We start from the raw sequence: 21,322 nt of genomic DNA on the forward strand, positions 1-21,322 counted from the left end.
GTGGGTAATTTAGTTTTACGACTTATACTTTTAAGACTGCAAACATACTGACAATTTACCACATTGCTCTGGAAACATGCTACCGATTTTAAATACACAGATGTATTGTGAATGCTCTACATTACGAGAAAGGAGGCTGTTAAGAGGAAGACCTTGAAGACAGAAGAAAGAAGGAGAAATATTCAGTAGAAGGTATTCCTGGGCTGAGGGAAGAGACCATTACTCTAATAAAGGTGAGGAAGTATGGTTAAATAGAGATGCATACAAGTTTAGAGGTGGAACTAGTGGAAATTTGAGAGAGTTCATATCTGAGAAAATTAGAAGTGTATGTATTTTAACCATATACACATATATACATTTTAAATATCACCTTTGAAATTTTATAAAACTATACTTTACATTAGCCACCAGTATATCCTATAACTAGGTGCAGTAGGATGGGCATTAAACGACGACGGCTACCAGGAGCGTTTCAGAGGGAATTAAGAAAAGAGTGCATCGAACTCACGTACCTCAAAAGATATTTTATACCCTCTAGCGATAACTTACAACTGGAAAAATATCCAACTTGGATTCTACTTAGTAAATGACTAAGTAAATTTACTAAGTAAACGAATTTTACTCTGTAAATGATTCAATCTTGTAATAAGCCCTGCTAAGAACTTAAAAATGTTTTTCTCTATTACTCTTGTAGGAAGTTTTGTCCTTAATTTTGAATGACATCTATTCACACAAAACAAGGTAGCCATCACGATTTCAACATACGTAGCAACTAGACTCAGCTCCTCAAGTTTATAGTTTTCGGGTTCACTGCAACTAGGAAAGAAAGAATGCTCTGAATTTGAAACATTGTTATTGCTTGACACTTTACACAAATAAAACGCAACTGGTTGAATGACCTAATGACAAAGGCAGACAGCAAGGAAGATGAATATTTAAAAAATCTTTTCATCAAGATTGATAAGAAAATGCACCTACTAATGCACTGCGTATTTCAGTTCCTTCTCGCTATCATTCATTTCAAATGAAGTGCTGTAACAACATTCATGGGCTACAACATCTCCCAGAATGTTTCCTATCCACAATTGGCCTCCAAACCAAAGCAGGTTACTGCATGTAAGCAGATTCTATGCCAGAAATACATTCTTCATATGGCCGGGGGAGATTTAGAGAATAGTGTTAAAAACCTACGGGAAAGGCAGAGATAATACAGAACAGGAAATTCCTTTTAATGTAGAAGTCTCTTAACCTGACAGCTTCCTCTGAAAAGCCAAAGAAGAACCATGTTTTCCTGAGAAAGGTTCATTTGGATTTACTAACTGACAACAAAATATTGATTATATTTTGCGGGATGCGTTTTTCCCCCCATCTCTCTCAGTATAATCTTTTATTTGGAAGTGAATGCCATATTATTTAGAAGCTTCTAGGAAACTAACATAGGAAGTTTCTGTTGCCAAAATTTAAATAGGTTGCTCAGGAACTTTGAGAGTTTTTCTAAAACAAAAAGCATGATCAGGCACAAGGACAAAGGTCTTTTTTAGTTAGGCAAGGCCTGACTCTTCCATCTTGAGCTGGGCCATTTGAGGAAGAAACGAAATGGGATTTCCAGATATTTCTCTGGTTAGACATACACTCTTCTTGACACACTGGTTTGGTAAAGACCACTCATCACTTCCTCAGTATCCACACTCTTCTTCCTCTTCAGTAACAAAACTCTGGAAAGCTAAGGACGGGATTGAGACCAAGTCCCCCTCGGTGAGATCTACGTGGAAGTATTGTGTGAATTGCTACAGAGTCTTCTTAAGTAGCAATATGACTGTCTTTATCCTTTCTTGCCTCCTGGAATGAGCCCCTGATGGTAGGAGCTCCAACAGCTATCTTGGACCATGAGGTGACCTGAAGATGATAGAACAGAGGTCTGAAAGAGAGGACTCTGGGTCCCTGAAGACATCAGACAGCTGCCATATTAGCTCTGACTTTTCTACTCAAGACTTAATTTGAGAGAGACAAAACTGTTTATCATGTTTAAGCTAGTGGTACTTTAGATTTTGCTACTACATCTAGCTAAATTTAATCTCAGCTAATATTGGGTTAAAAAGGAAGCTCAGAGGACAAACCAGAAGGGATTATACCATCTCAGGCTCTGCCAGTGATTGGTCCCTGTTAGAGTGTGGAACACAATCGAGGATCACAAAATGGAATTCTAAGTGCCAGGTGGGGATGCTGAGGAGAGAAATCACACCCAGAATTGTTACACACCCCAATCTGTCAAGAGTAAGCCCCACATGGACATATACACACTACCAAATGGTAAAATAGATAGCCAGTGGGAAGCAGCCACAAAGCACAGAGAGATCAGCTTGGTCTCTCTAGACCACCTAGAGGGGTGGGATAGGGAGGGTGGGAGGAAGATGCAAGAGGGAGGAGATATGGGGATATATGTATATGTATGGCTGATTCACTTTGTTGTAGGGTAGAAACTGGCACACCACTGTAAAGCAATTACACTCCAATAAAGATGTTAAAAAAAAAAAAAAGAGTAAGCCCCAAACTCAGATTTTTAAAAAATGCTATCTCCTGATTTTAAAATGCTTGCCAAAATTAAAACATACATTAAATATACATATGTATTTTAAAATATACAAATACATACACACACACACACACACACACACACATATGCGCACCTGCACACACACATAGGCCATATATATATCACACACATTAAGGGCCAATTGAAAAGCACCCACAGAATGACTATGGCCTTAAAGCCATGGTTTTTGTCTTCTGGGTTAAACTGGCATTATATCTTATGTAACACTTTAGAAGCTCTGGAGATGGGATTTCCTTCTTCTCCCTGGCTTTTGATACAACTCAACAAATGGAGGTAATACGTAAGATGTGGGTGGGGTGAGGGGTGGTGGGGAGGAGAAAGACCAGATGACAAAACGGACACTGGATTGACTCTACCTTCGGCATTCATTCAGCCCTGTGAGTACCATTTAGTTACCTAACCTCTCCTAGTATCCAGGCCTTTTCTGTAAAACTGATTCTGTAAAATCATAACATGAAAGCGCTTCATAAATTACAGATCACTTTACAAATTAAAGGTGTATCTGATCAAGAATGAATACATTTAATAATTCTACTTCGTGGTCACTGTTAAGAGAAATCCTCTCTAGCACATTGTACCAAGAGGACACTGGGGAAGGCTTTCCTATCCTCTGACCACAGAAGTGAAGTAGGACAGAGCAGTCTGCCCTTCCTCTGTGTTTCAGCATTCAGTCTTTGACCAAGTACCCTCATGATGCATTCCAACCAAACACCATATAATACTGGCAGCCAACAGTGATAAGTGTCTTTAACAGTAGCATACTGCACCCTCTTAATACATATCACAGTGTCCTGTATGCTGGGCATAACAAAACTAATAAATAAAATACACAGATACCAGACTAAGAAGAAATTAGAATTCAATATCTGACAATTATTTGCTCTCTCTCCAAATAAATTTCAGTACCATCTTTGCCTGGGAAATATACGAGAGGTCTGGATCTATTTTATGCACTGAGGATTCATTCATTCCTTCATTCCTCATTCACACTTCTAAAGTACAGATGGGATTACAAAAGAAGTTCCTACAGAAGACCAAGGCAACAGGAGAATTGTTTTAAAGCTTAAGAAGCACAAAAGAGAGAACACTTCCAGAGCTGTATTTAGCAAGATCATCTTTCCAGCATCAAAAAAGAACTTAGCTCCTTCAACGGTGAGTAATTCTTGACATCTAAATCATGCTCTGAGTTTGGAACAGCTGAATCCACTGCAGATTGTATGACTCCCCTCTACCTCTTCCAATAGGGAAGGAGAACCCAAACTTTGCTTATTCCTTCAGCATCTGGGCCATCAGAAAGACTGCTTCATAGGCTATTATGGGTTCATCGTATAGAAATAAAATAGCCTTAATTTTATTCATCAGGGTTTTAATCTGGTGGCATCTCACACAACTCCAGGTTTTATCAGAACACTTAAAAGGTAAAGGTGTGAACGTGTAGCAGCGTGGACACATAATGACGATGTCCTTCCCTGGAAGCTAGGAAGAGTCTCCGCCTGTCTATTCCCAGTCTTCGGGCCACACCTAAAGCTCAGATTTTTGGCAAGGCAGCACGTGCCCCACCATCAGATCATATTTCTGGAACTCTGGAACAATAAAGAAAGCAGCAGTTTTTTCCAACGGAAGCTCCATGCTATGTTTGTGTAAGAGCTATTTAGCAAAAGTGAAGTGGGATGAGGGGCTCTGATTTTATTATGATGTGAAATGCTTAGGAGTTGAAGAGTTTTGCATTCATAGAGGGGCCAGTCCAAAATATGCACTTCAGGAAAGGCAATTTATAACTACATGTCAGGGAGAAAAACCAAAAGAAAGGTCACTGTGAAACAGTCATCTCTTGGAAAGGAAAAGCTGAAGAGCTTTTCGTTTGTTTTGTCAAAGGCTTTCATGTAATTAAGTTCAAGGTGCTAAATCTTTCCCCTAATCTATCGATTGTGTCTCTGGAGGGAACTGTACTAACTACAGATTTCACTGCTTTTGCCCTATACTCTTTGATGACAGTCGGGGATGGTGCCCCAAAAGAAAACATCTACATTGAAGTTCATCCATTCAAATAAAGTGTGTCTGTGCATACACTCCCCCCATCAAGTGGTACAATTCTGACACCCTATAAAAAATGAAGCAATACTGTTACCCTTTTTGTTTAGTCAATCATATGTGCTGAGTAGATAACAGCAAATTTCATGTTGGTAAAGGAAATTCTCTATCTTGAAATTTTACATAAGAGGAGAAGATGTCTGAATTGGGAGGGGTAGCCATGTACTTGCAAGTGTGTATCTATGTGTTTGCATAGATACACATTGGTCTGCCTGTGTTTGTGGCTGCGGACAGCTGTGAGGTCATTCAGTGTCAAATGGAAAAGGTTTGAAAAACTCATTTTTCTGGGGAAAATAATGAATAACCTCAAAAATGTCCCCATGATTTTCAATTTCACGTAAAGGCCAGATCACAATCAGTTCCAATATTACCATTCTATGCACACATGGGAATCTGATGAACTGTTTCATCTCCCTGAAGAAATGTCTAAATTTCCAAACAGAACCACACAGTTTATCATTTTCAAACTAATCCTGTGATAAAACAGGCTTGCTTGATCTCTTTGCCAAAATTCACATTCAAACTTCTACTAATACCATTTCTAAACACCAGTCATCTTCTATCAATTTTCTCCATAAATATCATATTCTAATTATACCTAAGCATACTCATCAGAGGCTTGGCAATGTCACAATAAAGACATGTAGGTTTCCAGGTTAGACAGGAACTGAGTCCAGCTGACCCTCTGCTGTACCTTCTCGTAACCCAACCAAAATGAGAAAAGGAAAATAAAGTCAAGGGAAAGTTCAGTTAAAACAAACTTTTGAGAAATTTCTGCTTGTTAGATTACAAACGGATCCAGACTGAAGAAAGGCACTGGGACCCCTATTGGCAATTCCACTTTCCAAGACAGGATGTAGTATTTGGAAGGAGAAAGCTGAAGACAGAGCAGGTCTTGAGGAAAGCAGTTCATACTCAACTCATTACCCATTGAACTGATTTGGATCAACAGTACTGAGAGGCCCTGGGCAGACCTGGCCAAGCCAAACAGAGGAGCTGGTCTATGGCAAGTTTTTCCCTGATGCAGAGGGGTTCTTCCCTGATGGAGTGGGCAGTGACATGAGGAATAAGGCCAGCCTTTGGGACTTCATGAGAACTCAGAGTGGAGGCCAACAGAGGACTGAGTCTACAAAGCTGAACCCTGCCTGGCGTAACTACTTCAATCAAGAGAGGACATCTTTAGGGAGTTCTTTTGTGTCTTAAAGGCAAAAGCCTTTCAAACTTCATAGGAAAGGGGAAAAAAAGCACAAATTAAAAGTAGATTCAACAGATTGATAAAATGGTAGATGCTAGCATCATAAACAAAATTCAAAGGCAAGTGAAACACAGAGAAAAGATACTTGCCGCAGACTTGGCAGCAGGAGGGTTAATATCATTAAGACTTAAAATGCATTTACAAATCACTAAGAAAAAGAAGCACCCTCAAATGAAAGATGGATAATAATCCCCAAATATTTTAAGAGGTATTCAAAAAAAGAGCTATATATGGCCAACAGTACATGAAAAAAGTGTTCAGCCTCACTAATGAGGAAAAACAATATAAAATGGGATTCTAGGGACTTCCCTGGTGGCACAGTGGTTAAGAATCCTCCTGCCAATGCAGGGGACACAGGTTCGATCCTGGTCTAGGAAGATCCCACATGCTGCAGAGCAACTAAGCCCCTGCGCCACAACTACTGAGCCTGCACTCTAGAGCCCACGAGCCACAACTACTGAGTCCGTGTGACACAATTACTGAAGCCCGCGTGCCTAGAGCCCACGCTCTGCAACAAGAGAAGCCACTGCAACAAGAAGCCCGCGCACAGCAATGAAGAGTAGCCCCTGCTCACCGCAACTACAGAAAAGCTCACACGCAGCAACCCAACGCAGACCCAACGCAGCAAAAAAAAAAAAAAAAAAAAAAAAAAAAAAGGGATTCTACTTTTCACATATAAATTAGGGGTGTCATGTTCAAATGATACTAACCTGTGTTGGCTGTGTCCTATATACAGACGCAGGCACTACATGTAGGAGTGCAATTTGGTACCCATTTTCTACAAAGCCACTTGGCACACGTAACAAAGGCCTTAAAAAATAGGCATCCTCTTTGAAGGAATAATACCTACCACTTCAGAAATTTGTATTAGGGAAATTATTAGAAATATGATAGTATTGTTTGTAACAGCCTAAATATATAATAATAGGTAATTACATGATAAAAATAAAAGCACATCCTGTAATGGAATACTGTGTGACCATGAAAAATGACAAAGTAGAAGTGTGTTTCTTATTATGAAAAGAAGACTGCAAAATATGATGGAAAAGTCAAGTTAAAAAAGAGAACATACAATACAATTAAACATTATTTATGCATGATATATGTACACATATGAAAACACACCTACTACCTTGACAACTGCAAAAAGAAGGATATGTACCAAAATATTACAGTGTATTTACAGAAATTTTTTCTGCTTATTTTATCTTCTACAATAAACACTATCAGCAAAATAAAATGTATTCTTAAAAAACGAATCAAAGAGACTTGGACAAGAATTCAGATACAGAAGTCATGTTTAAAAAAACCAACGTTTCTCTACATCAAGAATAATTGTCTAACAGCTCATACTACTCAATAACAAAAAAACAAACAACCCAATCGAAAAATGGGAATAAGACCTAAATACATGGACTATTACTCAGCCATAAAAAAGAATGCAATAATGCCATTTGCAGCAACATGGATGGACCTAGAGATTATCATGCTAAGCGAAGTAAGTCAGAAAGAGAAAGACAAATACCATGTGACATCACTTATATGTGGAATCTAAAATACAACACAAATGAACATATCTATGAAACAGAAACAGTCTCACAGACATAGAGAACAGACTGTGGTTGCCAAGGGGGAGGGGGAATGGGGAAGGGAAGGATTGGGAGTTTGCAATTAGCAAATGCAAACTAGTATATACAGGATGGATAAACAACAAGGTCCTACTGTATAGCATAGGGAACTATATTCAATATCTTGTGATAAACCATAATGCAAAACATATGAAAAAGTATATGTATAACTAAGTCACTTTGCTGTACAGCAGAAATTAACACAACACTGTAAATTGACTATACTTCAATAAAATTTTTAAAAAGTAAAAGAGGAATAATTGTTTGAAATTTAATTTGAAAAGATGCTATTCATGATAGTATTGAATAGAATACATTTAGGTCTAAATTTGAAAAATATATGCAGGACTTAATTACTAGAAATCTATGGCTTTACTGAAGGATACAAAAAGAACTGGTTATAAATGGACATACCATATTTTTGACTTGGAAGGACTATTATTATAAAATGTAAATAATCCCCAATTTAATTCTATATTTTCTATATTGAAATCAAAATCCTGGCTGGTTTCATTTGGAATATGTGAAAGTGAATTGAAAATTCATATTAAGTAATAAATATAAAAGAACTGATTTAAAAAGAAAAGATAAGAAAAAGGAGAATTTGCACTACCAGATATTTAAATATATTGTAAGGTTATAATAATTAAATCACTTTTTGAAAGCTTAAATAGATAGATAATAGGATAGACTATCCTATCATCCAGGATAATAAAAAATTCATAGAAAGCCAGGAGGAGATCAAATACCCATAAGCTTTTAGTGTATGATAAAAGTGGCATTCAATTAAATTGGAAAAGGATGAATGGCTAGTAAACAAATGATGCTGGGACGATTGGTTAACTGTTTATTAAAAAATAAAGTTAGACATCTTTGTCATACCATACACTAAAACAAGCTCCTGACAGATTAAACTGTTAGATGGGAAAATATTTCTCTGATTTGGGAAATGAGAAAGCCATTCTAAGAACATAAGCAAATGTAGGATCTTAAAGACAAAGTTTGATGGATTTGGCTAAATACAAATTTAAATCATCCATCTAACAACACTGTGATAAAGAAAAGTAAAAGGCAGTGAACTGGAGAAACATTTGCAGCATGTATAAAAAAGAGTTACCAGTCTTACTATGTAAAGAGCTTTTACAAATCATTAAAATAAACTAACAAACACGTACCATAATTGCAAAATGGGCAAAAATTATGACCAGGTAATTATCAAAGGAAAAATACAAATGCCCAGTAAATGTATCAGAAAATGTTCATTCCCCAGTAAAACTAAAACAATTGAATTTGCCAAAATGATACCTCTATTCACCTACCAAATTGGCAAAGACATTAAAAATATGAGCACATGTTATTGGTGACCATGTGGCAAACTTACTGCTGTGATAACTCTGCTGGTGGGAATGTTAATCTATACAAGCCTCCAAGGGAGAACTGGAAATATGTATCAAGTAGTTTACAAATGTCCGTATCTTTAATTCAGCAACTTTACAGAAATTCTTCCTACAGAAGTAATCAAAGGAGTCCATAAATATTTGTGTTTACCATGACAATAAAAACCTAAGTGTCCAACAACTGGTGACAGGTAAAATAGATCATAGTATATGCACCCATTAGACTACTATGCAACTTAGGTAGGTATATAATAACTATATTATATTACATATATAATGATGTAGATCATTTCATGATATAACAAATGAAAAATGTAGACTACAAAAGAGCAAGACACCAGTTTGGTTTAAAGTATGTGCAGATGTGCATACTGGGCAAATGTTCAACAACATGTAAACAGTGGCTTTATAAGGGTGATGGGATCAGAGGCTTCGTTCCCCCACCCCCTTTTCCTCCTCTGATTTCATTCATTTCACAAAAATTGGCTTGCTATCATGTGTCTGACATTTCTATATGCTCCAAATTTTCTTCAACTGAACATGTGTCACGTTGTAATTAGAAAAAGTTAAATTTTGGAAAAGTAAAAGTCCAGCATCTTAAACTGACTTCCTCTACCAGGTGCTAAAAATCTTGTAAAAGACTCAGAGCAACGAAATTCATATTGAAAGCATAAAGTCACGTACCAGAGAATTGGCGAAATGCTCAGGTCACTTCACCTCTTACCTTTAGAGACACTTCATAAAACATACCTGTTCCAGTTTGGCCACGGTTTGTCCCTACGAGCGTGAATTGTGAAGGGCATCTCAAGGACCTCTTCCTAAGAGGGTCCTCAAAGACCACTTAATAAGGAGCCTGACATCTTCCTAAGCCTTTAAAATCCATCATCCCAAGGGACCCCACCCACCAACAATAGAAGGGTAGGTATGATTCTGACTTTGGGGATGGGGACGCTTGACTCAGGGTGCTGTGGCTTGCCCTAGGCTGAGCCGGGCTTCGAGCCGGAGAGGCAGCGGTGGGTGGGCAGGGCCGGGGCGCGGGCTGGGGCCGGGGCCGGGGCCGGGAGGGGCGGGCACCTTACCGCGGCTTGCTGGAAGGCGCCCTTGGTGTAGGTGCCGCCACCGCGGTAGGTGATGGCCGGGATCTCGCGGCTGAGCAGCGCGCACTTGTGCTGGTGCGCGCGGCGGGAGGAGATGTAATCGACGCGCGGCACCACGTTGTTCTTGGACGAGAAGGTCACGATGGCCACGCGCGTGGCCGTGGGCACCACGGGGAAGTCGGACAGCAGCTTACGGACGAACTTGAGTTCGCTGAGGAAGTTGGCTTGGCCCACGCTGGACGACTCGTCCACCAGGAAGACGAGCTCCAGGCGCTCGCTGAGCTCCCGCAGGCGCCGCACGCGTCGCCGGAAAGCCTGGCCCAGCCGCTCCACTTTGCTCTCCTCCGCCGCCGCGTCCTCGCCGGGCGCGGGCGGAGCGGGCAGCCGCCCCGGGGTCTCGGGCGCGGCCTCGGGGAAGAGGCGGAAGCTGAAATTGCGCGACGGGGACAGCTGCTGAAAGGTCGCCCAGCCCGAAACGAGCGCCAGACCCCAGCAACAAAAGGCCAGGCGCGCCCACATTGCGCTGGAGACGGAGCGGCCGCCCGGGCCGCAGGCGTCGGCCCGGCGCGGAGAGATGCTCAGCCGCCCGGCTCGCTGAGGGGCGTGCGCGGCGCGGGGCTCGGGGCACGGGACGGCGGCCGCGAGCCTCAGCGCCCTCTCATCTGACACTGGGGACACAGTCCAACCTCCTCCGGCCGCCCGGGGACAAGGGATGGAACGGCGCGCGCTCGCTACCCCTCTCGCTCTCGTCTTTTCTCTCCCCTCTCTCCTCCTCCTCGCTCCCCCTGAAGCCTATAAAATGTTTGAAGGAAAGGGGGCAGTCAAGAAAAATCTCCCGCTTCCCTCCTTCTCTCCCTCCTATCTCTGTCTCTCCCTCTCCCCTCTCCTTCCTCTATCTCTGCCTCTATCTCTCTCCTCCCCCTTCTCATTCTCCTCCCGAGTTCAAGCCAAAGACTCTCGGAGATTCCATGACACCAGAACCCCGCGTCTGTCAGGCTGTCAACATTCCCGCAGCAAGCGCACTAGCGCCGAAGCCCTGATTGATCCCATATGTCTGGCAGGAGCTGCAGAGGAATTCACTGGAGATGGATCCAGATACCGAGAGTGCCACAGTAATTGGAAACACTTCGTAGAGGAAACACACATGGACTGACCAGGGAGTTGAAAGCATCCTTTGAAAATTGCTTGCTCACCTTTTGTGTCTCTTTTTCCCTCTCCGGTTCCTCAAAGCCCTCACCAAGTGGATGTTTATTTGACTTCCCTGGTGGGGCTTTCTGGTTGTGTGAGTGTGTCCTCTTGAGGGTCGCCTCAGATCACACCATATAAGGGTTGCATCTACCCCTATGCAGCCCATAGGGATGATTCGTCATGGTGCTGCATTCATGCATTTATTTATTCATCCATTTGGTCACTCCTTCATTCAGTCAACAAATAGTTTTGAGCACCTATTGTGTGCCAGGACACCTGGAATATAAGGAGGAACACAAATTGACATAGATCTTGTCCCCAAGGAACTTATAGGGTAACAAGTGACGTGACCATTAACCAGATATTTCACAAATAATGTATATAATTACAGCTGACCATGCTAAGGCTATGAAGGAGATCTTAAGCAGATAGATTTGACCTTAGAAGACCAGGGAAGCATTTGCGGAGGACATAAAGTTTGAGCTGAAATCTGATGATGAGCAAGGGTCCCTTTTCCCCAGTCCTCTTTCATGTGCCCGGTGGTCTGTTTCAACAGGTGAGACCCATAGAGGGCTATTTCCTTGGCTTTGAATGGTACCTGGCACATAGCTACTTTGAAACACAAGTTGCCACCTGGGGGTAGTTTTTCCAAAACAAAACCCCGAAAGGGATGGTGCAAGTGCAAAGAAGGAGTAAACTTTGCATAAGAGGTGGAGTAAACTTTGTAAAAATGATTCTAGCTAGGAGTCAGGAGCCCGGTGTAGATATGCCTCTGCAATTATATAAATCCTCTGAACCAAGACACTTCCAACGCTTGGCTTCAATTTCCACATCTGTTTCATGATGGAATTCAATGATCTCAGAGTTTCCTTTGTCTCTAATATTAGATGATTTAATTCCATCTATATTTAATGAAATACCTTCACAGTATATTGGTTGAAATGTTAGGGCTCTTGGAGTCTGTTTGCCCAGAATGAAGTCTTGGCTCTGCCATTCAGTAGTGGTATGACCTTGACATTAGTTTGCTCATCTGTAAAATGGAGTAATAATAATAGCATATTAAAGGTTATTGTGAGGATCTAATCATAAAAACAAAGTTCTTAGGCTAGTGCTTAGACTATAGCATGTACTCTACAAATGCTGGTTGCTATTATTGCCACATTTAACCATAAATACTCTTCAAATCCTCATTTTTCTAGGATTTTTCTATTTGACCATCTACCGTGCTAGAATATTAGATACTGAGGATTTAAAGCTGAATAAGACTCAGTTCGAGTCTTCCAGAAGTTCAAAGGATATCAGAAGAGAACACAGACTTGCAAACAATTACAGAGCAGTAGGATGATTGCAAGGATGGAGAGAGCAAGGAGAGAAAGTTCTCGATCTTCCCCGGGAATAAGCAAGACCTCATTTGAGCTGAGACTTTAAAAAAAGAGAAAGTCTGTCCAAATTTCATCTACTCGGTGTTATTTCGAACACATCATTAAGAGCTAATATTTTAGGACCTTTATGTGCCAGGCACTGTGGCAGCCACTATGTGTATTTGCTCATATGCTCCCAAAGAGACCCAGGGATGTAGACGATTGCTTTAGGACTTTCTGGTTGCAAGCAATAGGCACCCAACTTCTCCTTGCTGAAAACAAGAAGGGATTGCTTTGCTCAGTAACTAAACTGGACAAAAGGCAGTGGTGGACTGGTCTCAAAAAGCCTTGGAAAAGGAAATCAAGAACTACGTAAGTCTTCCATTTTTCTCTCTCTTCTGCTTCTCTTTGTATGTTGGATTAAGTTTCTGTCTTTGGATTTATGACCTGAGAAGGAAAGACTCTTCCCCCTAAGCTCAAGTTAAAAAAAAAAATCAAGAAAAACCACCACCCCCATGACCCTAAAGAAAGACTCCACTGAAGCAAGCATGGGTTATATGCCCATTCCTTAGCCCAGCACTGTGATGAAGGGGATGGGCCATTATAATTGTCCTAACTTAGGTCATATGCTCACTGTGGCAGAGACTCCTAGTCACCTACCTACCATATCTGGTCTCCCCTTCTTGAATAGCAATAGAGCTCTTGAGTTTTAGCTGGGCACAAAGGTACCCAAAATAAAGATTACATATCCCAGCCTCCCTTACAGATGAATGCGGCCGTGATGCTAGAATCTGGGTAATGACATATAAATCCTGGTTCTGTGTGGCAGCTTCGAGAAAACCTCTTTAAAAGACAGCTGCTTCTTTTGTTGGTTGTCTCCTTTCTTCCCTTATTCCATTTTCTGCCTGGAACATGAATATGGTGTCAGACCTCTAGCAGCCATCTTGGATCATGAGAATAATGGTCACATTATAGCAACAGCTGAGTAGTAATCTAGAACGAGCCTGGGTTCCTGCAGACTTCACAGAGGAAAACCACCACAGTCATCTCAGATTGCCTATCTACCCCTTTTAATTGAGTTTTCCCGTTACATTCAGCTGTACTTGATCCTGTATAATAAACTCAAACCTGCAGCCGTGGAAGCTATCCTCTCAATATATGCTTTCATAAATGCTATGGCAGAGAAAAGAGGACATACATAGTGAGTTACTCACTACCCCCAAAAGTGACACACATCACTTCTGCTTCATTTCATTGTCCAAAAAAAGATGCATGGCCATGTCCAATTCCAAAGGTTGGGAAGTACAATCCTACCATAGTCCTAGAAAGCAGAAAGTAGAAATATTTAGTGAACAGAGCAAATAATGACCATATTGAGTCACCTGAATTGGGAAGACAGTTGAGTTCAAAAAGCAAAGTGGAGACAAAACCCTGGGAAGCTTAGTCTGCCCTAAAATTGAGGAGGTTCCTATAGGAAAGTTATAAATCAATTTCTGCAAGGACTTTCTGATCTTTAGTTTGGGATAGTAAATTCACCTGATGCCTGCTGTATTACATATAACTGTGATGAATTACGTAGCAGTGGTTGACTCTAGCAGGAGTTTGTAATTGAGAAGCTATACATTTGATTAAATTCTTCTTTTCTACATTTTTCATCCCATGAAAAATGTTCCAGAAGCAACCTAAAGGTACTGAAATGACACCATGGAGCCAGACTGAGAAAAAACTACCTGGGATTCATCTCATGACATAAAGACTTACGTGGAAAAAAAAAAAAAACAAACGTGTGTTGGTGGTGTAAGGGATGGGGCATGCCTTATATTTTTCTCACCACCTGCACCCTGATCAACAAGAAAGTGAACCTCAATCCCTGTCTATCCAATGGGACTTGTGTAAAGGACACCCACTTTCACCCCACCCTTCACTGCAACCACCTTCCTACATTAAAGCAGGTGCTGTAAAAAGACAGGACAGATTGTAGGGGGGAGAGATAGAAGGGGAAGTGAGGAAGAAAGAAGAGAGTGGTGCCGGCAAAGGTCCTTCTGAGATGTCAAGAATCAAGTCCCGTAAATGGAAGCAGAGGCAGGAAAAGTTTCAGTTTCCATGCATGTTGGGCACAGTATCTTGTTTTGTTTTAAAATCTATCACACAGTGTTAGTGAATCACAGCGACAGGCAGTAGGGACAGTAGGAAGATGCCACCTTGTGACTGTATTTTATAAGACTATCAGTTGTGAATTTAACAAAGACATTCTCCCCTGCACAGATTGTTTCTTTAAGTAGAAGTACCTGAAGATGGAGTTCACGATGGAAAAGTCTTAGCAGTGGACACTGTAAACAATTAAAAAGCAGTAAACATAAGAAAATGTTATAATGCTAGATACAGATACAAAATTTTAAATACATATCATTTTATGTGTCTTATTTCATTTAATCCTGCCATAAATCCTGAAATATAGTGGGTACTCCATTTTTATGGGTGAAGAAATAAAGCTATATGAGGTAGCCATAAAGTCTGGAAATAAAAATGGTTTATTGCTATTACATTTCAATGCATGGTATGTTTAACGTGTTGTCCCTTGCTAGCAGTGCAAGCTTGCAGTGAAGGTGGCAATTAACACATCACGTGTGTCCATCCCTGCATTTGTATGTACAGTGCACTGCCTCAGATAATTTTGGTCTCTGATTTCTGTGGACAAAACCTGAGCCTTTAACAAGCCCCAGAGGAAGGAATCAAGGGAGTTCAGAGCTGGCAGCTTCCTTCACACAACCATGTCAGCCAAACCAGTTTTGGAAATTATCCAACCAGTCCCTCACCTTCTGGCTTCATGGGTGGTGAGTGTGCCAGCCTGTTGGAACCACTCCTGGTACCCTTCCCCTAGCCTGTCATATGCTGGCATTAACTGGTTACATGATAAAATACATCTTTTCAGACACGTTACTTCAAAGAAAAATGGTCCCGAGACACGTGCTTTCCACAGGTCACACCACACCATCACCGTTGCCTTGTGTTTGGGTGGCTGAAGTTCACCAAGGCTGGGTTGTCTTGATTGTCTCCTGACCCAGCATTGCCTCTACTGTTTGCCTCCCCTTTTACATAAGAAGTAGCTTGGTCTCAGTCTTTGGCATTCTTATCCAGGAGATCTGAGCTCCTTGAGCACATTTCCAAACAACAATTGGGATTATGCTCAGCTAAAGTTTGTAGGATTTAACATCCTGAACTGGTGAAAGGCACGTGGATTGAGAATTTTTCATGTGGTACTGAGAAGTACCCCCAGTTTCTAGAATGCTCTTTGAGCTGCCTATTATGTCCGCAGTGACCATTTCCTTTACCTCTTCAGAAACAGTCATCCACAAAACAGTGTGCCCAAAACATTGCCTGTGTTCTTGAATTTATGAACCAGCCTTCCAAAGGTGCTCTCTTCCAGGACACGCATTGAAGGACTCTTAGATTCACTGACAGGACCAGCCCTCATGTCCACTTAGAAGTACAGCATAGTGTGTTCATCTTTCATCATCTTCAACCTGTAAAAAATAAAATAGCATCATTTATGTTTCTAGATATTATATCCAAGGTCAAGGCTTGAACCAAACTCCATTTGTGATTTTCACCGTAATTCTTGAGGTTGCTCTGCTAAAAACAAATAATAATAATGATAAAAGTTTTTAAAAGGCATATTCTTTTTATCTTTTCTTTCTCCCACCAGTGTGTGGAATACAAAGAGATCAGTAAAGATAATTTCCTGTTGACAAATTATGACACCACCACTCCCATCTGGAGGCAGCTATAACTATAGTTACTTTATAAAGTTTATTTTTAAATTATCATGCAGTAAAATTAACTTTTTGTGGGTGTACAGCTCCATGAATTCAAACACATATACAGATTCATGTAACCACACCCACAATCAGGCAGCAGAACAGTTCCATCACTCCAAAAAACTCCCTTTGCAGTTACACCCTGCCCTCACTCCTAATCCCTGGCAACCCACTGATCTGTTCTTCATCACTATAGTTTTGTCTTTTCAAGAATCATATAAATGGAATCATACAGTATGTAATTTTCTGAGACTAGCTTTTTTCACTCAGCAAAAGAACTTTGAAATTCATCTAAGTTTGTGTACAGGTGTTTATATGAAGTTAAATTTTTACTGACTTAGAATAAATACCCAGGGATAGGATTACTATATCATATGGTAGAGTATGTTTAATGTTTTAAGAAACTGCACAAATGTTTTTCAGAGTGGTGCATGTACCATTGCTCATTCACAATAGAAATGTATCAGTTCTAGTGGTTCTGCATCCCATCCAGCACCCGGTACTGCGTGTGTGTGTGTGTGTGTGTGTGTGTGTGTGTGTACACATATAATTGTATGGGTACATATATATAATATATATATAATATATATAATTCTAGATTGATAGTCCTCTTTCTCTGTCATCTTGAGTCCACTATTGAGCCCATTCAGCAAATTTTAAATTTCAGTTATTATATTTTTCAGTTCTACAATTTTAATTTGATTCTTCTTTATATCTTCTATTTGTTGGAAGAACATTTCTATTTTTCCATTTGTTCAAGGGAGTTTATAATTGCTTGTTGAAGCATTTGTATGATAGCTGCTTTGTGATATAATTCCAATATCTGTCAGCTGGCATTGTCTTTTCCCATAAAAGCTGTGATCTCTTTTTTTTTTTGGATGGCAAATTGAATTGTTTCCAGAGTATTTTGAATATCATGTTATGAAATTCTGAGTCTTATTCAAGTCCTATAGAAAGAATTGATTTTTTTTTTTTTTTTTTTTGAGCTGGCAGTTCTGTGGGATCTGGCTCCAGTGTTAGTTCAGATTTCAAAGTTTTTGCAATGCTATTAAGATTTTTCCTGTGTGTGAGGCCCCAGCGGTCAATCTGGGATCTGGGGGGTGTTCTCTTTTATAGTTCAGCGGCTAACTGAGCTCAGATGCCTGCATGGGCAGCTCAGAAGCTCCAAAGCCATCTGTTCCTCCTGATCTCCCCCATGACACGCCACTTTTCTGGGGGTTCCCCTTTTCAGTCCTTTGCCCCGAAAAACTGAGACTTTAGTTGCCTCACTCTCCTGCTTACTTCTGTGACTATGTTTTGCATTTGGGCCAAATGGTAGGAGGACAGTGAGGTTCTGCCCCATCCTCCTGAGTTTACAAATCCACTGATAAGAGAGGAAGCTTCTTCCTCCAAGTTTTGGGTCCTGATGTTGCTTTGCAGCCTCTGCCATCACTGCTGCTGCCAAGACATTGCCTGAGATTTGGGAAATATTGTACAAAAACAGGGAGGGGAAAAACAAACACATATACTCTCTCTTTCCCACTCTTCTGCACCTATGCCTACCTATGGGCTTCAGACTCTTGCATGGAGTCCCAGAGGATCCTAGAAGGGGAAGAAAATGGTAAACTCACTGCTGGTTCAGTGGTACTTTAAATTCTGGTCTTCTTCCCCAAGCTACCTGCTACTGTTAACTTTCTGAGTCCTCAAATAGTGGCTCCACGCACCCTATAGATTTTATAGTTGTCATTAGACAGGGTGGAATGTATTTACACCTTCTTACTTAGAACTAGTACCATCACTTTATATTTGAATAGCGATTTTATTTTCCTTCATTACTCTTCCAAGGTTATCTGTTCATTTAAATTTTTATACTTCTTAAGAAAGTCTTAGTAATTTAAATTCTGTTAGGAAATTGTCCTTAATTTAAATGTAGACTTAAAATTTATCAACGTAAAGATTTAAGTAGCATACATTGTCAATTATTATATTCTCCTCCATATGTATGGTATTAGTTTCTTTCCAATGTTATATATTGGTAATTTGACTTTTTTTTCTCTTGATTACTCTCACAAACATTTAATCTATTTTGTGGTGCCTTTTACAGAACACTTGGACTCTTTGCTTTTTGATACATTAATTTATGCTTTTATCTTGAATAATTCTTTTTGTAGTTCCAAAACTTGAGTCCTTTCTTTATTTGTTTTCATTTATTGTTTTTTTGTTTGTTTGTTTGTTTTTTGCGGTACGCGGGCCTCTCACTGTTGTGGCCTCTCCCGTTGCGGACCACAGGCTCCGGACGCGCAGGCTCAGCGGCCATGGCTCACGGGCCCAGCCACTCCGCGGCATGTGGGATCCTCCCAGACCGGGGCACGAACCCGTGTCCCCTGCATCGGCAGGCGGACTCAACCACTGCGCCACCAGGGAAGCCCTATTCTGTTTTTTAAATAGAGCTCTTGCAGATATCATTTCCACTGAGCATAACCTTAGCTCAATCTCATGTGTAGTGTCATTATTGTTCTCCAAACAATTAGACTTTTATTGCCTCTTTGGCCCATAAATTATTGAAGTGGGGAATTTATTTTATTTTAATGTTATTATTTTAACTCAGTGTTTTTACGTTTTGTTAAACTATTTTTAAGTTAATTTTCAGGTTTCTTTCATTGAGGTCTGAGAACAGGACTGCACATTTTTTGTTCTTATTGAAATTTCTTAGGATACAGTAAAACATACCATTAGATTTTGGGGAAAAAAATAAGCATTTTTGGTTGTAAGATATAAATTCATCTATCTTATAAATCAACTTTATTGTATACATTACTCAAATACTCCATATCCGCATTCACTTTAATCTGTTCCATCTGTTCAAGACTGTAAGCACGTTAAAATCTGGTACAGTCATTTTTTGACACTTTTTACTTATGTTTTGGGGGTTTGCTTTATATTTTTGTGATATATTAAATTTTATGCATAAATGTTTGTAATAGTTATATTCTGTGAATAAATACTCATTAACAAGCTAACTTCGTAACTTCAACAACATAAAATCAGCTTTATTCATTTAATATATTTACCTTGAATTTTACTATGTCTGGACGGCACCTCAGCTTTACTACAACTATATTATCATGATCATTATCAATATCACTGTTTTCAATTCGCTTGATATTTCCTTACTCAGTCTTTTTTATCTCCTTCTCCGTCTCTCTTTGAAATGTCTTAGGAGGAAGATATTAGATTTCTGATGGATTAAAGAGACAAATATGAATTAAATCATAAAGAAACCAGAAGAATCCACAGATGAACATTTATAAGATTGTAGCGTGTGGAAGGTTTTAATCATGTAAACGAAGGAAGAAATCACAAAGCGAAACATTAATTTGACCACGTAGCAATGAACACTCTTATCATCATAAAATATCATAAACAAATTAAAAGGACAATGACAAACTGGAAAATGGCAGAAGAAATTTTATCATCCTTATGTATAAAAAGCATTCTTTTTAAGTCTACATTAGCAAGACAACTGAAAATATAGACAAAGGGTAATGGAAAGGCGATTCTGAGAAGAATAAATTCAGATGGACACCAAGCATATGAATAACTACTGAACCACATTTATAATTATAGAAATATGCATTATAACAGAAACAAGAAACTTTTTTTTTCTGCATTTCATGTTGGCAAAAATTAATGAATATATATTCAACCCTGGAAGTGGCTAAGCCTGGGTTGGCAGAAACAAAGCACGTGTGCTTTCATTCTCCAATCCCTCGTTGAGGTTAAACACCACTAATTTATCTCAGCATTCTCTGCTGCTGGACCCAGATGTGGTCTTGCAGTCCTTCCCATCAAGGAGTACCAAGTCACCACTACTAACTAACTGATGTTAGTACTCCAATGGAATGTATTTGCCATTCCTAAAGTTTAATGAAAGTGGAGCTATTCTACATGGCTAGCCCTTGGCAGCCTAATTCAATAATATGATTTTTTTTAAAGGTATGATAATGATCATATCCTTTAGCTAGGAATCCTTTCTAAGGAGAAAATCAGAGCCGAGTACACACATTTATGTACAAGGCTGGAAGTTACGGTACTAATTATAAAAGTAAAATGCTAGGAACATTGGAAATAATCTTAACGTATAATAATAAGAGAATGGGGACTTCCCTGCTGGCGCAATGGTTAAGAATCCACCTGCCAATGCAGGGAACAAGGGTTCGAGCCCTGGTCCGGGAAGATCCCACATGCTGCAGAGCAACTAAGCCCCTGCGCCACAACTACTGAGCCTGTGCTCTAGAGCCCGCGAGCCACAACTACTGAGCCCGCATGCCACAACTACTGAAGCCCACGCACCTACAGCCCATGCTTTGCAACAAGAGAAGCCACCGCAATGAGAAGCCCGCAACGAAGAGTAGCCTCTGCTCACCGCAACTAGAGAAAGACTGCCTGCAGCAATGAAGACCCAACGCGGCCAAAAATAAATAAATTAATTAATTAATTTTAAAAAATAAGAGAATGGTTAGATGAAGCATATTAAATACATAAAAAGAAAATTTAGTCATTATGCTTATAGTTTCAAAAAAATTTAATGCTATAAAAATACTCAGTACATCCTGTTAAATTGGGATGGGGGAGGCAAAAAACCCACTGGTGTCATGTGAATTTGTTTTAAAAAATATGCACATATAAAACCATGATAAAAGGAAACATACAAATATGTAATAATGTTTATCTTAGGTAGAACAATAACTACCAATTCTTATTTCATTCATTATATGTTGAGAGGGTAGAGAAACTACCCTCTCTACCTCTTGATAGGGGAGCAGCGAGATCACGTGGCAGAAGATCATGTGGAAGAAAAATATTATTGTGGACCTCTTTGGGAAATACATTC

The 21,322-nt window shown here is 39.9% G+C and overlaps 1 protein-coding gene across 1 annotated transcript in view; it reads right to left on the reverse strand.

Moving 5' to 3' along the window:
- SVEP1 (sushi, von Willebrand factor type A, EGF and pentraxin domain containing 1) overlaps positions 1–10,856 on the reverse strand; it is a 184,648-nt gene extending 173,792 nt beyond the window's left edge. Inside the window, exon 1 of the mRNA XM_019946525.3 lies at positions 10,065–10,856. Within this exon, the coding sequence (XP_019802084.2) occupies positions 10,065–10,601 (537 nt within the window). The 5' untranslated portion in view covers positions 10,602–10,856. The remainder of the gene's footprint in view (positions 1–10,064) is intronic.
- Positions 10,857–21,322: the final 10,466 nt, after the last annotated feature.

This window comes from Tursiops truncatus, chromosome 6 (genome assembly GCF_011762595.2).
Source record: "Tursiops truncatus isolate mTurTru1 chromosome 6, mTurTru1.mat.Y, whole genome shotgun sequence".
Classification (NCBI taxonomy): domain Eukaryota; kingdom Metazoa; phylum Chordata; class Mammalia; order Artiodactyla; family Delphinidae; genus Tursiops; species Tursiops truncatus.